At 39.9% G+C, this 22,687-nt stretch overlaps 1 protein-coding gene across 7 annotated transcripts in view; it reads left to right on the forward strand.

The window, feature by feature from the left end:
* Window positions 1-637: 637 nt before the first annotated feature.
* LOC135554791 (NACHT, LRR and PYD domains-containing protein 3-like) overlaps window positions 638-22,687 on the forward strand; it is a 29,140-nt gene continuing 7,090 nt past the window's right edge. The window contains exons 1-14 of one of the 7 annotated variants that reach the window (XM_064987224.1): window positions 638-681; window positions 886-928; window positions 1,924-2,006; window positions 6,165-6,308; window positions 9,065-9,181; window positions 9,954-10,070; window positions 10,404-10,488; window positions 10,610-10,838; window positions 11,207-13,007; window positions 13,292-13,465; window positions 18,388-18,561; window positions 20,904-21,077; window positions 21,533-21,579; window positions 21,955-22,687. The exon at window positions 21,955-22,687 is cut by the window's right edge and continues 324 nt beyond it. In XM_064987224.1, the coding sequence (XP_064843296.1) occupies window positions 6,181-6,308; window positions 9,065-9,181; window positions 9,954-10,070; window positions 10,404-10,488; window positions 10,610-10,838; window positions 11,207-13,007; window positions 13,292-13,465; window positions 18,388-18,561; window positions 20,904-21,077; window positions 21,533-21,579; window positions 21,955-22,487 (3,579 nt within the window). In that variant the 5' untranslated portion in view covers window positions 638-681; window positions 886-928; window positions 1,924-2,006; window positions 6,165-6,180 and the 3' untranslated portion in view covers window positions 22,488-22,687. The other 6 variants (XM_064987225.1, XM_064987227.1, XM_064987228.1 and 3 more) reach the window with 6 other exon arrangements.

Raw genomic sequence — 22,687 nt, forward strand, 5'->3', positions numbered from 1 at the left:
ATATATAAATATTCTTGGGTATGTGATTATTTGGACCTACGGCTGAAATTGTGTGATCGTGAAAGGCGCCGTAAAGGACAGGGCGCAGTTTGCTTCTGAGAATCCACGTCTAACAGTCGCTTCCCAATCACCTATGTCCAGTAGCCTTCAGAAATACCTATTAGGAGGGATTCACTTATTCACATCTCTTTTTTAATCTGTTTTGGCAGCTAAATATTTGGGGCTGTGGGTTTGCGCTAAAGCTGTGGTAACATAATGTTAAAGTATATGCTCCATGTTCTGCCCCTAACTCGCGAAAGTACGGAATGTGTTTGCAGGGCCGTGGTGGGATTTTTCCGGTAGATATCCTGTATGCAACACCCTGTATATTTGTTTTAGAGAACAAAGGCGGTGAATTCAAACAACAGGAGGGGATGTGGAGACATTCTGTCTACAACTGGGGTGGGGGGCACCGGGCTCTGCTTAGAGATATCAATGTTTAACCCCGGGTGGTCGGCACACACACACACACCCTTTGTGAACACACACACACCCTTTGTTTTTGAAACGCACACACACACACACACACTCCTGCTGCTCCGTCACACGCACACTCAGGCACGCACCCTAATTTTCAGTGTCTTTTTTCTTCGTGACAGACCGGGGTGATGGATGGAAAGGACATTTTCCTGTCGTTAAAGGGTGAGATACATTTTTAAAACCAGTGATTTAATTCCAAAATATTTAGTACAAACTCTTTAAAGACGTGTTAGATTAAATTACCAAATTGTACTACTATTTAAACATGCATCATTTGTGTTTTATGTAAAAACTTTGGAGGCCTACAGTTGTACCGCACACTCACGCACGCACCCTGATTTTCTGTGTCTTTTTTCTTCGTGACAGACCGGGGTGTTGGATGGAAAGGACATTTTCCTGTCATTAAAGGGTGAGATATTGTGTATTCTATAATACTTTAAGATCCATAAATTTTTAATGCAAAATAATGAATGCTTAATGTAGTTCAGATAGAGCACGATCAGCAGGGCGGGCGATAGAGTACACAACTGTATCAACGGCTTCAATTTCTGACAAAATAATATTATCATTGTATACAATATATTTATTTATTAGACCTACCAACATACAACACAATATTGAGATACTAAAAAATGTATATGCAACCTGTTGACTGATCTAGTCTATGTTGAAATAATCTAAAAGACTGCAGCGACCCCTTCATTAAAAACTATAGACGCATTTGACCGTAGACCATTTTGTTTTATAATGGTTATATGTTCAGTACACACCCCTGCATTCTATATTATAAAGTAGGCTGTTGGTCTTTGAGGTCTGTTATGTCAATTTGCCTTTATACATCTCATTGACCTACTGTCAACTCCCTCAGTTGTAAACATCTACAATAATCATTAGACGTACGCGTCAGAGTTATCATACCCCGTGTCGGGTTTGTACAGAGTTGGTTAAATCCGCTCTTTTGCTCCCCACTTACGTGGGTAATAATCTCCAAGCTGCTCTAAGCGGTGATGTTTTTGGTGTCTCTAGGTTCATCTCTAGACTGTTGAATGAGGCCTGTTTCAACTTTCTAACAAAACCTTTAAAGGTAGTTTGTGAAACCATTCAGTTGTGGATGTATGTAAAACATATTTAACACGTATTGCAGGTTACAGAAGCCTCCTGTTGTACTATGAATCCCCCCTCATCCCTGTTAGATCTTGATGTGTTGGCTCTCTATGTATGTACATGTTTATAATCCACATAGTGTGAATATTGTTTTCCATAAAGTTAATAACCCCCCTAAACCCCCTCTTCCCCTATCGTTAAAGCGTGAGATACATTTTTAAAACCTGTGATTTAATTCAAAATATTTAGTACTTACATTTTAACACATGTTATAATTCCAAAATGTTTACTATTTCTTAGAGATAAAGGGTCCGGTTAGCCCTGACCATTATCCGTTTCCAATTCACCAACGCTAAGGCGCTTGCCCGATCCATCAAAACTCCGTAAGTTTTCCCTCCCTGTGTAGATCAACCGTACTGCCTGTAAATCCTGGGTTTGCCCACATCATTAATTAATAAGATGTGTAGAAAACTGTTTAGCCATAGTTAAAGGCCTTTCATAAAGAGGCTGTCATGATTGCCTGTGCCTCATGTTTAACACGTATTGCTTGTTACCGAATACTACTGTTGTACATTTAATATCCACTAGCAGATTTCGTCGCATTTGCACAAATTCTGTCCTGTTACTGTGGTCTTTTTAAAAGTCAATAAATATGTATGTAAAGTGTACATGTTTGTTTCACTGTAGATTTGTTTAAGCCCTCCTAGAAACACCTAATTTCATCATCCCACAGCATTAATTAATAAGATGTGTAGAAAACTGTTTAGCCATAAGTAAAGGCCTTTCATAAAGTGGCTGTCATGATGAACCTGAATCTGAAATGACCTTTAGGATCTTGTCTTTGGGGTTCTAATCTCCCCAGGTGTGCAGGCCCTGCAAATCCTTAGGCTGGAGCCATCTGGAAGCTCTGTGCCTGTACATATAAAGAGAACTAAATAGGAAACTAGGCTGAGAAACATTATTTAGATGGCTGTTTAATTGGCTGTTTGTTGGCTGTTTGTTGTTTAAAGCTTGAAATAGACACAATGCCAAGGGACCTTGTTTCTAACATACACGCACGCACGCACGCACGCACACACACACACACACACACACACACACACGCTTCATAGATAACAACATAAGGACAATACAACTGGGTGGTGGCCATACACGTTCCAAAAGTTCAAACACTCAACCCCCCCAGTTCAACCAGGCCCCTAGACATCAATCAGCATGACTACTTCAAAGGATGCCATTAAAATGTTCATTAAGGCCATTCTACTGCTAATGTTTGTCTATGGAGACTGCATGGCTGTGTGCTCAATTTTATACACCTGTCAGCAACAGGTGTGGCTGAAATAGCCAAATCCACAAATTTGAAGGGGTGTCCACATACTTAGTTTATCATATATATATTAAAAAAATATGTAACCTTTATTTAACTAGGCAAGTCAGTTAAGAATAAATGATTTATTACAATGACGGTCTACCAGGGAACACTGGGTTAACTGCCTTGTTCAGGGGCAGAACAACAGATGTTTACCTTGTCAGCTCCGGTTACTGTCCCAACGCTCTAACCACTAGGTTACCTGCCGCACCAAAAGTGTAATATAGTGTAATATGCACATGCATTTATACTAACTAGACACAGACGCACATATCACGTCAACGTTGGTTTGCTAAACTCATGCGCAGAAGCACATTATCGGGTCTAACGGTCGTCTCACGCCGAACTGCGCATGTGCAGTCCGTTAAAGGCACTCCTTCGATTTCAAGTATTTTAGACTCAAATAATAACGTGTCAGTTTGTCACTTTCACGAAGTTGGAGTAATAACATGTTCAAATACTTAATTCATTGGCTCCAATCTAGGTTTTGGCTTTAGATTTCGAGAAAATGTACAACTAAGGAATCATTTTTCACTTCTGACTTCTCAAACCCCAAATCACGGCATCGGTCGACAGTCTTCTTCCCAGCGGTCCCGGTAGACTCGGGATGTTGCGTCTGGGTTTAGGAATTCTGGTTATGTAATTTCCTCATGAAGTTGAAAGTAAGTTTGCAGGAGAATGCACTTACAGAATGGATGTTGAAACTGTGGCGCACATTTCTCTGTAATCATTAGAAGTCGGGTAGGTAAAAGTATTGATTTGAAGGAAAGACGAGCAGATTCTAGTAAGTCTAGAGGCAACATACAAACTATTATAAAGTTAGGTCGTCATAAGACATTTAATAGCCAATATTAGGTTTGATCTATGATCACTGATCATCATGTGTGTAGTGCTGGGGAGAACCTCCATTTTAAGAATACATGAAGAAAATATTCTGATCAATTCTAAATAAATTCTATTTAATTACCAGGTGAATGGTAACGTTACTGTTTCAAAAAATATACATTTCTAATAAGATTTTAGGACGGTTAGCTGAAGATGAATAGTAAAAAAAATTGGAGGATGGATTTTATCCATCTTCTAAAACAGGGCTCTCCGATCCTGTTCCTGGAGAGATACCATCCTGTAGGTTTTCATTACTATTCAAAACTAGTCACCTGATTAAAATAATGAGTTGGTTTATAAGATGAATCATGCTATTTCCAGCTGGGATTGGAGTGAAACCCTACCGGAGGGTAGCGCTCCAGAAACAGGGTTGGAGTGAAACCCTACCGGAGGGTAGCGCTCCAGAAACAGGGTTGGAGAGAAACCCTACCGGAGGGTAGCGCTCCAGAAACAGGGTTGGAGTGAAACCCTACCGGGGGGTAGCGCCCCAGAAACAGGGTTGGAGTGAAACCCTACCGGAGGGTAGCGCTCCAGAAACAGGGTTGGAGTGAAACCCTACCGGAGGGTAGCGCTCCAGAAACAGGGTTGGAGAGAAACCCTACCGGAGGGTAGCGCTCCAGAAACAGGGCTGGAGAGAAACCCACCGGAGGGTAGCGCTCCAGAAACAGGGTTGGAGAGACCTGTAATGAAAGACTATTCAATAGAATACACATGTCGATACAAACGTTGCTGTAATAAATTGTGACGTCATTTACATAGTTTGCTGCGCTCCCTCACCTAAAAAAAAATACATCACTGCTTATCATGCCAACCGACCAGATGGCCTCCGTTGAAAATGTTGTAAAAAATATCAGGCCGAGGCTACATTCTCTGTCTACTACTGGTAGGACTATAACATTATGTGAACTGATCTGAACAGGTTTAGACTGGTCATCTATGATATGTAGGTTATATACAGTACATTCTCTGTCCTGCTACTGGTAGGACTATAACATTATGTGAACTGATCTGAACAGGTTTAGACTGGTCATCTATGATATGTAGGTTATATACAGTACATTCCCTGTCCTGCTACTGGAAGGACTATAACATTATGTGAACTGATCTGAACAGGTTTAGACTGGTCATCTATGATATGTAGGTTATATACACTACATTCTCTGTCCTGCTACTGGAAGGACTATAACATTATGTGAACTGATCTGAACAGGTTTAGACTGGTCATCTATGATATGTAGGTTATATACACTACATTCTCTGTCCTGCTACTGGAAGGACTATAACATTATGTGAACTGATCTGAACAGGTTTAGACTGGTCATCTATGATATGTAGGTTATAGCTCAGGTATAGACCTCGATCTGCATATCACTAACAAACTGCTATTATACATCATAACCTAGCCTACTTTACATAATATAACATCTACATATCACTAACAACCCACTTCTATACATTATAACCTAGTCTACTTTACATAATATAACATCTACATATCACTACCAACCCACTACTATACATTATAACCTAGTCTACTTTAAATAATATAACATCTACATATCACTAACCACCCACTACTATACATTATAACCTAGTCTACTTTACATAATATAACATCTACATATCACTAACAACCCACTACTATACAGTATAACCTAGTCTACTTTACATAATATAACATATCACTAACAACCCATATAACATCAATTACTTGATGCAAAAACACTTTTTTGAATGGATCAATGATTTCTCCCTCAGATCAATCATGTCCGTTCTATTTCTTCTGTCTACATTCTCAGAAACATTTAGAAAAGAACAGATTGAAAGACAATAAATATCCTACTTTTAGTGAATACAAATAATTGTGTTACTGTACTGTCTATAACTACCTTAAACAGTGACTTATTATTATTATTATTGTTGCTGTACTGTCTATAACTACCTTAACAAACAGTGACTTATTATTATTATTATTGTTGCTGTACTGTCTATAACTACCTTAACAAACAGTGACTTATTATTATTATTATTATTATTATTATTGTTGTTGTACTGTCTAGAACTACCTTAACAAACAGTGACTTATTATTATTACAGACAGTTACCATGGAGATGAAATGTCACAACTACATATTCATTTGATTGCATTAAATCACCTGATTGTTTCTATGTCTGTTAGTAAATGTTTTATTTCTCAAAAGAGATAATGGATAAATGTGAACAATTGACATTCAGTAATTAGTTGTCACCATATTAACCACAACCAACATGTTGGATCTCTGTTTAGGGGTCAGTGCTCTAAAATGAGTCTCTCTGGGGAGAGAGAGGAGGGGGGCCCTGCCTCTAAAATGAGTCTCTCTGGGGAGAGAGAGGAGGGGGGCCCTGCCTCTAAAATGCATCTCTCTGGGGGAGATGACACCAAAGCAAAGAGGTAAGATGACCATTTATAAAGAATTTATCGAGTTCATTAAAAAAATAAATAGCTATCTTAAGATGAAACACTATATATCCATTGTTAATCAGGAATGGAATGTTGGTATCCTGTATATTTGACTGTGATATGTGGTTGTCTCACCTTGATATCTTAAGATGAATGCACTTACTGTAAATCACTCTGGATAAGAGCATCTGCTTAATCAGGGGTTCTCAATCCGGGGTCTGTGGAGGTACTGTAGGGGTTCTCAATCCGGGATCTGTGGAGGTACTGCAGGGGTTCTCAATCCGGGGTCTGTGGAGGTACTGCAGGGGTTCTCAATCCGGGGCCTGTGGAGGTACTGCAGGGGTTCCACGGCACCCTGACTGTACTCGTTTCAATGTCTTTGGCATAGTAGGTATCAAGTCCCTTGCCAATAATGTTGCCTACAACGTTGCAACAATGTTCATTTTCATCAAACTCATATTACACCCTAGATGCCTTCAAATGCCCAATTTATAGCCATGCCCAATTTAGGACTATTATTTAACAATGTGATGTTGTGCTCCAAAGGGAGAACTTGAAATAACATGATGTAAACGTGTTTATTATTATACACTCTCAAATAACATGATGTAGATAATTAAATCATCAAAAGAAAAACGTGTTTAGAAAACAAGGTTCCTTATAGAGCCAAAAAGGCTTCTATTACTTCCTTAAAATATGAAATCAATAAAAGTTATATATATTTTGGGGTTCAGTGAAGAAGAACCTCTAGAGTTCTGATCAACAAAAGGTTCATGATTTGAGGATGTGAACCCAGCAGCCCTCCAGTTGTCAAATCAATTCCACCTGTTTTTTCCAGCGCCCGGCCCGGGATTCGAACCAGCCACCTTTCGGTCACAGCTCCAACTCCAACCTGAGTTAATCTTCAAAAATAAGCATGAGTTAATCTGCCAAACTGAAGACAAAATGCTATGCAGTTATACATAATTATTATACATAACTCATTGCCAAAAGCACAAAACTTGCTGTTGCATGTAGGTCTATATTATTTATGGGTTGATCACATAGAAATATAAAACATTATTTTTAACTACTGCAATGCAATTACATGTGGCTCAGGAACCACTGACTCACTGCATTATTCTACAGTATTATCAAGACACCTGCTGTTAACTCTTAACAACTTAGGACAGCTCACGAGGTGTCCTAAATATCTGCCGACTAGGTGGGTAGGTAATTTAGGTAATGGGGAGGTAACTAGGTAATTTATACCCATAAGTGTAAAATGTCTTTATTCTCAGCACTTATACGACCAATTTTCTACTCTGAGACACTTTGTGGATGTGGACCCAGATCTCAACATATTATTATAAAAAAACAGAATGTTTGTTTTACATAATAATACAAAATGAAAATTACCAATGTTACCCACTGTAAAGACTGGGTTTAGTTGATTGTGTTCCACTGCTCATGTCCGCGTTCTGGAACTGTCCGCGTCCCCGTACAGAACTGTCCGCGTCCCCGTACAGAACTGTCCGCGTCCACGTTCGGTGTGGCGCCAAGCCGGTTACGCGCAGAGTGGACTGAGGTGATCTTGGGGAATAACGACGGAGTTTGTTACAGTGTTGAGACACCGAAGTTTACTGTTCAATTTGCTTTTTTCTTTACGGTCAGGGACAGTGTGAGTGTAGCCAGATCCTTTTCACTCTCTATCCTTGTTTCATTTTGTGTTTCACCGGATTCATCATCGAGACGAGGGACAGACGAACGACCTGCTAACTAACCAAGCTAGTCGGTACAGCTCGGTAATCTAGCTAGCTACTCTACCAGCAGCATCCTAGTTATCCTAGCTAGTCGGTACAGCTCGGTAAGCTAGCTACTCTACCAGCAGCATCCTAGTTATCCTAGCTAGTCGGTACAGCTCGGTAATCTAGCTAGCTACTCTACCAGCAGCATCCTAGTTATCCTAGCTAGCGGTAGCTCGGTAAGCTACAGCTACCAGCAGCATCCTAAGCTAGTCGGTACAGCTCGGTAAGCTAGCTAGCTACTCTACCAGCAGCATCCTAGTTATCCTAGCTAGTCGGTACAGCTCGGTAAGCTAGCTAGCTACTCTACCAGCAGCATCCTAGTTACCATAGCTACCACTACATCGTCACCGGCTGTCTGCATTTCTTGTGGACCGATGGAGCCCCCCGGTTGTTTCTTCCACCTGTTAAATCCCGGTGAGGCTTCTCCCTCTCTCGTTGACGGATGCTGCCTACCTCTGTCCGGTTCTCCTCTCTTCACTAGATGGACGGTAACTTTAGTGTTTAACCCCTCTGTGTCCAAGGACCGAACTTTTGAATATTATTTTCAGGACGCCTCAATAGCAGGTATTGAACAGCGGGTAAATAATCACTAGTCAAAACCTCAACCTCAGTATACATTCATTATAAAAATCATCTTAATATCTGATATTGTGAGTAAACAACCTCGAGAGTGCGTCTTCCAGCCCTCCAATTAATTACATCATTCAACCCTCCCGGTTAGTAAATTTACCTCAACATCCCCCGGAGAAGGCAGAGTAACGACACCAGCCTTTTAGCGGGGCTGACAGACTGACTACAACGCTCGCGACGCTAAATGAATGTCGTTATTAATAATGACACACTGCTCTCGCGCCATCAACTAACGTCTGGAAGTCAGTTCTATTTGTGAAACTCTTCTTATGTTTCCCCATCTGAGCTCAGAGTAGATGAGATGTAATGTTTGTCTCTGTTGTGTTGAAGACCAATCCAGCAGGAGAGACCAGCCTCCCCTGTTCCCAGCTGTGTGTCCATGAAGAGTGACCAGTCTATGGATCCTCCTCTAAACTTTAGAGAGGGAGACTTTTCTACTGAACAAAGGTAAGAAGAACTCATGGGTCCTGGTCAGTGAGTTAAACAGCACTGTCTCTAGTCATTTCTCCTCTCCCATTCTCCCATTTATTGTTGTTGTTTTTTGTTGTTGTGTGTGTGTGTGTATGTGTGTGTGTGTGCACTCCCTGGATGAGGAGTGGTAATCTCTATCCTGATTTTCTAGTCACTTTTACCTTTACCTACATGTACATATTACCTCAACTACCTGGTACCCTGCACATTGACTCAGTACTGGTTCTCCTTATAGTCTCATTATTACCTCAACTACCTGGTACCCTGCACATTGACTCAGTACTGGTTAACCTTATAGTCCCATTATTACCTCAACTACCTGGTACCCTGCACATTGACTCAGTACTGGTACTCCTTATAGTCTCATTATTGCCTCAACTACCTGGTACCCTGCACATTGACTCAGTACTGGTTCTCCTTATAGCCTCATTATTCCGGTCGGTAACATTTGAGAGTGAGGCAAATAAATAGCATTTTGAGGAAAAAAAACATGATTATTTGTCTCTCTGAAATGAAGACATCAAGTGATTTTAAACAAATACATATCTGTACATATCAATCCCATACCATGATTAGATAGTGAAAAAACACACAAATCTCTTTCAGAAATGCTTTAAACAATAAAAGCTAATTTACTAACATTTCTGATAAGTGATATATAGTGTTTTGGAACGAAACTCTTCTTATGTTTCCCCATCTGAGCTCAGAGTAGATGAGAGATGTAATGTTTGTCTCTGTTGTGTTGAAGACCAATCAAGCAGGAGAGACCAGCCTCCCCTGTTCCCAGCTGTGTGTCCATGAAGAGTGACTGGTCTATGGAACTTCCTCTAAACTTTAGAGAGGGAGACTTTTCTACTGAACAAAGGTAAGAAGAACTCATGGGTCCTGGTCAGTGAGTTAAACAACACTGTCTCTAGTCATTTCTCCTCTCCCATTTTCCCATTTATTGTTGTTGTTTTCATAATGCATAGGCTAATAATTTTGTCCATTTGCATAGTCCTAAAACAATATTAAACAAACACAACATTCCCTCCGTGTGTGTGTGTGTGTGTGTGTGTGTGTGTGTGTGTGTGTGTGTGTGTGTGTGTGTGTGTGTGTGTGTGTGTGTGTGTGTGTGTGTGTGTGTGTGTGTGTGTGTGTGTGTGTGTGTGTGTGTACTCCCTGGATGAGGAGATGTAACCTCATGTTTTGTCCACAGAAACCAACAGGAGAGATCAGAGTCAGAGATTCTCAGTGGTCAGTCTTCCCAGAGTCATCAAACAGACCTGGCCTCCATATTCAGTGTATGTGGTCCTGTTATGTACATTTGTTTTTGTTTACCTCGAGTAAAGTTGATCTGTCAATCATTCGTTAATGAGAAAGCATTTAGTCTCTTGCTTAACTTATTTACTTTATTTATTTCAGATGCTTGAAGAGAAAATTATGACATTTGTGAAGAACGAGCTGAAGATATTCAAGAGGATTCTTAGTCCAGAACTCCCAGAAGGCTTTGAGAGTCAGAAGCAGGATAAGGAAGTGGTGGATGCTGAAGATGAGCAGCAGGAGAGCAGTGCCAGAGAGGGGGCTCTGAAGATCACACTGCACATCCTGAGGAAAATGAACCAGAAGGAGCTTGCTGACACACTGGAGAAATGTAAGATCTGTCTGCCTCATGTTGAATGCTGTTTTATAACATTTAAAAGCTGTAGCTAAAGTACAGCTAAAGTAGCTGTGTAACTCAATGATATTGTAGCAGCCTTAAAACAACACCTAGTGACCTCATCAAGTAGCAGCAGGGATGTGTTGTGCTGATTAATTTAGAGAGAGAGAGAGAACATTAATAATACCATCAATAATATCAATAATAATATAATCAGTCACACCAGTCTGTAATGCATTATGAAAACATTTATACTGTCAGTTAAGATAATACATTATTGTAATGTACAACTTTATAACAGTCCTACAATACTGTAGGCATTAAAACAGACGTAATATTAATATCCTCTGTGTTATTTCTAGATTCAGATGAGCTTGCTGTGATTTGCCAACGTGAAATCAAATCTAATCTAAAGAAGAAGTTTCAATGTGTATTTGAGGGGATCGCTAAACAAGGAAACCCAACACTTCTCAATAAGATCTACACAGAGCTCTACATCACAGAGGGTGGAACAGGAGAGGTCAATAATGAACATGAGCTGAGACAGATTGAGACCACAACCAGGAAACAAGCAAGACCAGAGACTGCAATCAAATGTAACGACATCTTCAAACCCTTAACTGGACAAGACAAACATATCAGAACTGTGCTGACAAAGGGAGTCGCTGGCATTGGAAAAACAGTCTCTGTGCAGAAGTTCATTCTGGACTGGGCTGAAGGAAAAGCAAATCAGGATGTCCAATTTGTATTTTCATTCCCTTTCCGGGAGCTGAATTTGATGAAAGGTGAAAATCTCACTTTCATTGAACTTCTCAATCACTTCTCAATGGAAACCAAACAATCAAGAATCTCCAACTACGACAAGTACAAAGTTATTTTCATCTTTGATGGTCTGGATGAGTGCCGACTGCCCCTAGACTTCCAGAAGAACAAGATCTGTTGGGACGTCACAGAGTCAACCTCAGTGGATGTTCTGCTGACAAATCTCATCAAGGGAAATCTGCTTCCCTCTGCTCTCCTCTGGATAACTACCCGACCTGCAGCAGCCAATAAGATCCCTTCAGGATGTGTTGACCAGGTGACAGAGGTACGAGGGTTCAATGACCCACAGAAGGAGGAGTACTTCAGGAAGAGATTCAGTGATGAGGACCTGGCCAGCAGAATCATCTCACACATAAAGACATCAAGGAGCCTCCACATCATGTGCCACATTCCAGTCTTCTGTTGGATTTCTGCAACAGTCCTTGAACACATGTTGAGTACAGACAAGAGAGAAGAGATGCCCAAGACTCTGACTGAGATGTACACACACCTTGTGGCGTTTCATACCAAACAGAAGAATGAAAAGTATCTTGGGAAAGAAGAGACAGGTCCACACTGGAATAAAGAGAGCATTCTGTCACTGGGAAAACTGGCTTTTCAACAGCTTGTGAAGGGCAATCTGATTTTCTATGAAGAAGACCTGAAAGAGTCTGGCATTGATGTCAACGAAGCCTCAGTGTACTCAGGATTGTGCACACAGCTCTTTAAAGAGGAATGTGGGCTGTACCAGGACAAGGTGTACTGCTTTGTTCATCTGAGCATTCAGGAGTTTCTGGCTGCTGTATATGTGTTCCTCTCATTCATCAACAACAATGAGAATGTAATGGACAAACCGCAAGCAAAGTCCATTATCTTTTCTCTGCTGTTCAATGACAATCCTGAATTTACTGTCTACAGGAGTGCTGTGGATAAAGCCTTACAAAGTGAGACGGGAAACCTGGACCTTTTCCTCCGCTTCCTTCTGGGCCTCTCACTGGAGTCCAATCAGAAGCACTTACGAGGTCTACTGACAAAGACAAGAAGCTGCTCACAGAGCCATGAAGAAACAGTCAAGTACATCAAGGAGAAGATCAGGGAGAATCCCTCTCCAGAGAGGAGCATCAATCTGTTCCACTGTCTGAATGAACTGAATGACCATTCTCTAGTGGAGGAGATCCAAAGCTACCTGAGATCAGGAAGTCTCTCAAAACCCAACCTGTCACCTGCACAGTGGTCGGCTCTGGTCTTTGTGTTGCTGACTTCAGAAAAGGAGCTGGATGTGTTTGACCTGAAGAAATACTCCAGATCAGAGGAAGGTCTTCTGAGGCTGCTGCCAGTGGTCAAAGCCTCCAGAGCTGCTCTGTGAGTAAATAAAATTAGATTTAAGAACTCATCATCAGGAAGAAATATTCAGTTTAGAGAAAAATATGGATTATAATATGTGTATAATACTATGTTGAAAAAGATATTGAATAAATGCATTGATTTTCATATTGGTATAACAATATGACCATACAATTCTAGTAGACGGAAGATGAATCTATATGTAATTTGAGAGAATAAACCAAATGCATCTTCCATTGTCCTTCTACACTACTTGTGAAATTAACAGTGTGTTTGTGAAGTCATGATGATCTCTTTGTCAGGCTGTCAGGCTGTGGAGTCACAGAGGAAGGCTGTGCTTCTCTGGTCTCAGCTCTGGAGTCAAACCCCTCACACCTGAGAGAGCTGGACCTGAGTAACAATGACCTGAAGGATTCAGGAGTGGAGCTGCTCTCTGCTGGACTGGGGAATCCACACTGTAAACTGGAGACTCTGAGGTCAGTATTCCTGTAGTTGGTCAACAAGTGATAACTGTTCACCAGATCCACATGTGTTTACCAGACACACATAGTCCACACCATATGTGTTTGGACAGTGAAGCTTACAGTTTAAAATGTGGTGCTATGCTCCAGCCTTTTGGATTTGAGATAGCATGTTTCATATTTGTTTTAATTTGTTGTATTTTTTATTTCACCTTTATTTAACCAGGAAGGCTAGTTGAGAACAAGTTCTCATTTACAACAGGTTATAAACTGCACTAGCGTTTATTCTCCAGAGTACTGAACGTGATACAATTTACAACAGGTTATAAACTGCACTAGTGTTTATTCTCGAGAGTACTGACCATGATACAATTTACAACAGGTTATAAACTGCACTAGCGTTCATTCTCCAGAGTACCGACCATGATACAATTTACAACAGGTTATAAACTGCACTAGTGTTTATTCTCGAGAGTACTGACCATGATACAATTTACAACAGGTTATAAACTGCACTAGCGTTCATTCTCCAGAGTACCGACCATGATACAATTTACAACAGGTTATAAACTGCACTAGCGTTCATTCTCCAGAGTACTGACCATGATACAATTTACAACAGGTTATAAACTGCACTAGTGTTTATTCTCGAGAGTACTGACCATGATACAATTTACAACAGGTTATAAACTGCACTAGTGTTTATTCTCGAGAGTACTGACCATGATACAATTTACAACAGGTTATAAACTGCACTAGTGTTTATTCTCGAGAGTACTGACCATGATACAATTTACAAACTAAATGGTGAATAATGTCCTGTCATTTTGGAGTCAGTAAGAATAGAAGATGTTTCTGATCACTTCTACATTCATATGGATGCTACTATGATGATGACTAATCAGGAATGAATAGAGAATAATGATGAATGAGAAAGTTACAGAGGCAGAAAGATCAGACCCCCTCTGTTATTGGTAATGGTGAGAGGTTAGCATGTTTTGTTGTAGCCTCTGTTATTGGTAATGGTGAGAGGTTAGCATTTTTTGTTGTAGTCTCTGTTATTGGTAATGGTGAGAGGTTAGCATGTTTTGTTGTAGCCTCTGTTATTGGTAATGGTGAGAGGTAAGCATGTTTTGTTGTAGCCTCTGTTATTGGTAATGGTGAGAGGTAAGCATGTTTTGTTGTAGCCTCTGTTATTGGTAATGGTGAGAGGTTAGCATGTTTTGTTGTAGCCTCTGTTATTGGTAATGGTGAGAGGTTATCATGTTTTGTTGTATCCTCTGTTATTGGTAATGGTGAGAGGTTAGCATGTTTTGTTGTATCCTCTGTTATTGGTAATGGTGAGAGGTTAATATGTTTTGTTGTAGCCTCTGTTATTGGTAATGGTGAGAGGTTAACATGTTTTGTTGTATCCTCTGTTATTGGTTAGGGTGAGAGGTTAGCATGTTTTGTTGTAGCCTCTGTTATTGGTAATGGTGAGAGATTAGTATGTTTTGTTGTAGCCTCTGTTATTGGTAATGGTGAGAGGTTAGCATGTTTTGTTGTAGCCTCTGTTATTGGTAATGGTGAGAGATTAGCATGTTTTGTTGTACCCTCTGTTATTGGTTAGGGTGAGATGTTAGCATGTTTTGTTGAAGTCTCTGTTATTGGTAATGGTGAGAGGTTAGCATGTTTTGTTGAATCCTCTGTTATTGGTAATGGTGAGGTTAGTATGTTTTGTTGTAGCCTCTGTTATTGGTAATGGTGAGAGGTTAGCATTTTTTGTTGTAGTCTCTGTTATTGGTAATGGTGAGAGGTTAGCATGTTTTGTTGTAGCCTCTGTTATTGGTAATGGTGAGAGGTAAGCATGTTTTGTTGTAGCCTCTGTTATTGGTAATGGTGAGAGGTAAGCATGTTTTGTTGTAGCCTCTGTTATTGGTAATGGTGAGAGGTTAGCATGTTTTGTTGTAGCCTCTGTTATTGGTAATGGTGAGAGGTTATCATGTTTTGTTGTATCCTCTGTTATTGGTAATGGTGAGAGGTTAGCATGTTTTGTTGTATCCTCTGTTATTGGTAATGGTGAGAGGTTAATATGTTTTGTTGTAGCCTCTGTTATTGGTAATGGTGAGAGGTTAACATGTTTTGTTGTATCCTCTGTTATTGGTTAGGGTGAGAGGTTAGCATGTTTTGTTGTAGCCTCTGTTATTGGTAATGGTGAGAGATTAGTATGTTTTGTTGTAGCCTCTGTTATTGGTAATGGTGAGAGGTTAGCATGTTTTGTTGTAGCCTCTGTTATTGGTAATGGTGAGAGATTAGCATGTTTTGTTGTACCCTCTGTTATTGGTTAGGGTGAGATGTTAGTATGTTTTGTTGTAGTCTCTGTTATTGGTAATGGTGAGAGGTTGACATGTTTAGTTGTAGCCTCTGTTATTGGTTAGGGTGAGAGGTTAGCATGTATTGTTGTTGCCTCTGTTATTGGTAATGGTGAGAGATTAGCATGTTTTGTTGTACCCTCTGTTATTGGTTAGGGTGAGAGGTTAGCATGTTTTGTTGTAGCCTCTGTTATTGGTGATGGTGAGAGGTTAGTATGTTTTGTTGTAGTCTCTGTTATTGGTAATGGTGAGAGGTTGACATGTTTAGTTGTAGCCTCTGTTATTGGTAATGGTGAGAGGTTAGCATGTTTTGTTGTAGCCTCTGTTATTGGTAATGGTGAGAGGTTAGCATGTTTTGTTGTAGCCTCTGTTATTGGTAATGGTGAGAGGTTAGCATTTTTTGTTGTAGTCTCTGTTATTGGTAATGGTGAGAGGTTAGCATGTTTTGTTGTAGCCTCTGTTATTGGTAATGGTGAGAGGTAAGCATGTTTTGTTGTAGCCTCTGTTATTGGTAATGGTGAGAGGTAAGCATGTTTTGTTGTAGCCTCTGTTATTGGTAATGGTGAGAGGTTAGCATGTTTTGTTGTAGCCTCTGTTATTGGTAATGGTGAGAGGTTATCATGTTTTGTTGTATCCTCTGTTATTGGTAATGGTGAGAGGTTAGCATGTTTTGTTGTATCCTCTGTTATTGGTAATGGTGAGAGGTTAATATGTTTTGTTGTAGCCTCTGTTATTGGTAATGGTGAGAGGTTAACATGTTTTGTTGTATCCTCTGTTATTGGTTAGGGTGAGAGGTTAGCATGTTTTGTTGTAGCCTCTGTTATTGGTAATGGTGAGAGATTAGTATGTTTTGTTGTAGCCTCTGTTATTGGTAATGGTGAGAGGTTAGCATGTTTTGTTGTAGCCTCTGTTATTGGTAATGGTGAGAGATTAGCATGTTTTGTTGTACCCTCTGTTATTGGTTAGGGTGAGATGTTAGTATGTTTTGTTGTAGTCTCTGTTATTGGTAATGGTGAGAGGTTGACATGTTTAGTTGTAGCCTCTGTTATTGGTTAGGGTGAGAGGTTAGCATGTATTGTTGTTGCCTCTGTTATTGGTAATGGTGAGAGATTAGCATGTTTTGTTGTACCCTCTGTTATTGGTTAGGGTGAGAGGTTAGCATGTTTTGTTGTAGCCTCTGTTATTGGTGATGGTGAGAGGTTAGTATGTTTTGTTGTAGTCTCTGTTATTGGTAATGGTGAGAGGTTGACATGTTTAGTTGTAGCCTCTGTTATTGGTAATGGTGAGAGGTTAGCATGTTTTGTTGTAGCCTCTGTTATTGGTAATGGTGAGAGGTTAGCATGTTTTGTTGTAGCCTCTGTTATTGGTAATGGTGAGAGGTTAGTATGTTTTGTTGTAGTCTCTGTTATTGGTAATGGTGAGAGGTTGACATGTTTTGTTGTAGCCTCTGTTATTGGTGATGGTGAGAGGTTAGTATGTTTTGTTGTAGTCTCTGTTATTGGTAATGGTGAGAGGTTGACATGTTTAGTTGTAGCCTCTGTTATTGGTAATGGTGAGAGGTTAGCATGTTTTGTTGTAGCCTCTGTTATTGGTAATGGTGAGAGGTTAGCATGTTTTGTTGTAGCCTCTGTTATTGGTAATGGTGAGAGGTTATTATGTTTTGTTGTAGTCTCTGTTATTGGTAATGGTGAGAGGTTGACATGTTTTGTTGTAGCCTCTGTTATTGGTAATGGTGAGAGGTTAGCATCTTTTGTTGTAGCCTCTGTAACTTTCTCACTCATCATTATTCATGATTCAGTCATGATTTTTCTTAATCAAGGCATCATCCGGATTAATTCATTATTGTTTAGAAACATGGTATCTACTCTCTTAGACAGAAAATTACCCCACTCATCATCCACCATTTTATTGTTGCTCAAAACACAACCCAAAAAAACGACTAAATACTAAACGTTAGACTACTTTAATACACAATAAGTAAATTTGTCAGATTACTTATGTCTTCTTCAAATGGGGAGACTAGAAACATAGTGTTTTAATTTTTAATCGCGAAACAGATATGTATTTAAATACCCTCAAATTAAAGGTGACATTATATATTGTCACCTCGTATGAAACATTTGATCTCAAATCCAAAATGTTGGAGTTTCGAACCATATTTAAAATGTTAGCTTCACTGTCAATAGATATGGTGTGGAATATATACTCAATACAATCTAAATCTGATACCTCACTGTCTAAATAGATATGGTGTGGACTGTATACTCAATGCAATCTAAATCTGATACCTCACTGTCAAAATAGATATGGTGTGGACTGTATACTCAATACAATCTAAATCTGATTCCTCACTGTCTGTCTTCTGACTAATACTGCTTTTCAAACTGTTCTGGTCAGTCTACTGTAATGTTTGTACTATACATGTTTCTATCTGCAGGCAATACTTTGATCATTTGTCATTTTTAATGATGATACATTAATTTACGAATAGATATGGAAGGTTCCATATGTTGACAAAATATACTGCCACTTTTTTCACCACGAAAGAATAGCAGTGTGATTTTAAAATGATTTGACTCTTTGCAGGCTGTCAGTCTGTCTAGTCACAGAGGAAGGCTGTGCTTCTCTGGTCTCAGCTCTGAGGTCAAACCCCTCACACCTGAGAGAGCTGGACCTGAGTAACAATGACCTGAAGGATTCAGGAGTGAAGCTGCTCTCTGCTGGACTGGGGAATCCCCACTGTAAACTGGAGACTCTGAGGTCAGTATTCCTGTAGTTGGTCAACAAGTGATAACTGTTCACCAGATCCACATGTGTTTACCAGACACACATAGTCCACACCATATGTGTTTGGACAGTGAAGCTTACAGTTTTAAATGTGGTGCAATGCTCCAGCATTTTGGATTTGAGATATTATGTGTCATATTAGGAGACAGTACATAATGTCACCTTTTATTTGAGGTTAAAGGTGAGAGGTAAGTATGTTTTGTTGTAGCCTCTGTTATTGGTAATGGTGAGAGGTTTGCATGTGTTGTTGTAGCCTTTGTTATAGGTAATGGTGAGAGGTTAGCATGTTTTGTTGAATCCTCTGTTATTGGTAATGGTGAGAGGTTAGCATGTTTTGTTGTAGCCTCTGTTATTGGTAATGGTGAGAGGTTAGCATGTTTTGTTGTAGCCTCTGTTATTGGTAATGGTGATATGTTAGCATGTTTTGTTGTAGTCTCTGTTATTGGTAATGGTGAGAGATTATCATGTTTTGTTGTAGCCTCTGTTATTGGTAATGGTGAGAGGTTAGCATGTTTTGTTGTAGCCTCTGTTATTGGTAATAGTGAGAGGTTAGCATGTTTTGTTGTAGCCTCTGTTGTTGGTAATGGTGAGAGGTTAGCATGTTTTGTTGTAGCCTCTGTTGTTGGTAATGGTGAGAGGTTAGCATGTTTTGTTGTAGCCTCTGTTATTGGTAATGGTGAGAGGTTAGCATGTTTTGTTGTAGCCTATGTTACTGGTAATGGTGAGAGGTTAGTATGTTTTGTTGTAGTCTCTGTTATTGGTAATGTGGTGAGAGGTTAGCATGTTTTGTTGTAGCCTCTGTTATTGGTAATGGTGAGAGGTTAGCATGTTTTGTTGTAGCCTCTGTTATTGGTAATGGTGAGAGGTTAGTATGTTTTGTTGTAGCCTCTGTTATTGGTAATGTGGTGAGAGTTTAGCATGTTATGTTGTAGCCTCTGTAACTTTCTCACTCATTATTATTCATGATTCATTCATGATCTTTCTCAGTCAAGGCGTCACAGGCTTGATGTCGTCATTGTGTTCGAGGAATATGGGACCAGATATACTTTTGACTAATTTAATACACTTTAAGTGTCAGAATACTTATGACTTCTTCAAATGGGGGACGAGATACATAAAATGCTTTAATCTTTCTAAACGTTGAAACAGATATGTATTAAAATATCCTCAAATAAAAGGTGACATTATATACTGTCACCTCATATGGAACATTTGATCTGAAATCCAAAATGTTGGAGTATAGAGACACATTTAAAATGTTAGCTTCACTGTCTAAATAGATATGGTGTGGACTGTTTACTCAATACAATCTAAATCTGATACCTCACTGTCTAAATAGATATGGTGTGGACTGTATACTCAATACAATCTAAATCTGATTCCTCACTGTCTAAATAGATATAGTGTAGACTGTTTACTCAATACAATCTAAATCTGATTCCTCACTGTCTAAATAGATATGGTGTGGACTGTATACTCAATACAATCTAAATCTGATTCCTCACTGTCTGTCTTCTGACTGATACTGCTTTTTAAACTGGTCTGGTCAGTCAACTCAAATATTTGTACAATACATTTTTCTATCTGAAGGCTATACTTTGATCATTTGTTATTTCTAATAATGAAACATTCATTTATAAATAGATATGGAAGGTTTCAGGACACAGATATATCTGAATAGTTTTTACATCTGAATATTTAAAAAAATATACTGCCACGATTTTCACCACCTAAGAATGTTTCTATCACAAATGAACAGTGAAGCAATACTAAACAACTAAACATAGAATAACAACCCACAAATAAACCAAGAAATATGGTTCCCAATAAGAGACAACGATAAAAAGCTGCCTCTGATTGAGAACCAATCCAGGCAACCATAGACATATAAACACCTAGACAAGGCAAACCCCATAGACATATAAACACCTAGACAAGGCAAACCCCATAGACATATAAACACCTAGACTAGAAAACCCCATAGACATATAAACACCTAGACTAGGAAAACCCCATAGACATATAAACACCTAGACAAGCCAAACCCCATAGATGTACAAAAACTAAACAAGCCCTCGTCACACCCTGACCTAACTAAAATAATAAAGAAAACAAAGTTAACTCAGGTCAGAGCGTGACATCTGCAGTCAATACTTTGATCATTTGTCATTTATAATAATGATACATTCATTTATGAATAGATATGGCAGGTTTCAGGACACTGATGTATCTGAATATGTTGAAAAAATATACTGCCACTATTTTCACCACCAAAGAATATCAGTGTGATTTTAATATGATTTGACTCTTTGCAGGCTGTCAGGCTGTGGAGTCACAGAGGAAGGCTGTGCTTCTCTGGTCTCAGCTCTGGAGTCAAACCCCTCACACCTGAGAGAGCTGGACCTGAGCTACAATCACCCAGGAGACTCAGGAGTCAGACTGCTCTCTGCTGGACTGGAGGATCCACACTGCAGACTGGAGAAACTCAAGTATGTAGAGGGTTTATGTCAATGTTCATATCAGACATGTTGGACTTATCAGGCTGGTTAAGACAAACATTCTTACCACCACTTGATAGTTAAGATAAACATTCTTGCCAACACTAAGTTGTGTGTTCAGTGTTTCCAGTGTGTCTGTGTGTCTGTCCAGTGTCTGGACACATTCACACTGGACACATACTGGACACACACACACACACTGGACACACACACACAATGGACACACACATACAGACAGGACACACACACACACACACACAGACATACAAAACATTCTTACCAATGATTGACCCTGTGTGTGTGTGTGTGTGTGTGTGTGTGTGTGTGTGTGTGTGTGTGTGTGTGTGTGTGTGTGTGTGTGTGTGTGTGTGTGTGTGTGTGTGTGTGTGTGTGTGAGTTCAGGTGTATCCCTCAATGACTGTCTGTTCTTCTGCTTACTGCTACAGTGTGGAACATGGTGGAGAGAACAGAATTAAACCTGGACTTAGAAAATGTGAGTGTTGACTGCTGTGAAAAATATGACTAAGAATACGTCTTAATTCAAGTTAAGTCAAAGACCACCATCATTACTGACTTGGTCATATTAAATATCAGCTGTAGTTCTACAGAAGCAGAAATCAGGGACACCAACGTTTACAAAGAGTTGATTTGGCAATGTGTGTGTCTGTGTGTGTGTAATTAATGTGAATAAGTGTGTTTTATATTACCATACAGTATAACATATGATCATTCAACAAGTCTCAAGTTACCTTAACTTCTCCTTTTGACACCTAGAAACATCTACATTAAATGAATTAGTGAAAAGTGAGTAAACATTCTAATGTGAATGATGATGATTTCTAATATTGTGTCTGGTTTCATCCATCAGATGTCTGTGATCTCACACTGGACCCAAACACAGTAAACAGACGCCTCTCTCTGTCTGAGGAGAACAGAAAGGTGACATGTAGGACAGAGGAGCAGCCGTATCCTGATCACCCAGAGAGATTTGAGGACTGTGGACAGGTGCTGTGTAGAGAGGGTCTGACTGGGCGCTGTTACTGGGAGGTAGAGTGGAGTGGGGGAAGGGCTGCTATTGGAGTAACATATAAAGGAATCAGCAGGAGAGGAGGGGTTAAGAACTGTTGTCTTGGATACAATGACAAGTCCTGGAGTCTGTTCTGCTCTGACCACAGTTACATTGCCTGGCACAATAGTAATCCCACTACCATAGACGTCCCCTCCTCCAGCCCCCACAGAGTAGGAGTGTATCTGGACTGGCCAGCCGGCACTCTGTCCTTCTATAGAGCCTCCTCTGACACACTGACCCACCTGATCACATTCACCTCCACATTCACTGAGCCCCTCTATCCAGGGTTTAGGGTTTGTTGGGAAGGCGACTCAGTGTCCCTCTGTAAATAATAACACACTTGACAAAAACACACACACACACACACTGGACACACACACACACACACACTGGACACACACACACACACACACTGGACACACACACACACACACACACACACACGCACATACTGGACACACACACACACACACTGGACACACACACACACACACACACACACACACACACACACACACACACACACAGTGGA

Source organism: Oncorhynchus masou, chromosome 14 (assembly GCF_036934945.1).
Source record: "Oncorhynchus masou masou isolate Uvic2021 chromosome 14, UVic_Omas_1.1, whole genome shotgun sequence".
NCBI lineage: Eukaryota > Metazoa > Chordata > Actinopteri > Salmoniformes > Salmonidae > Oncorhynchus > Oncorhynchus masou.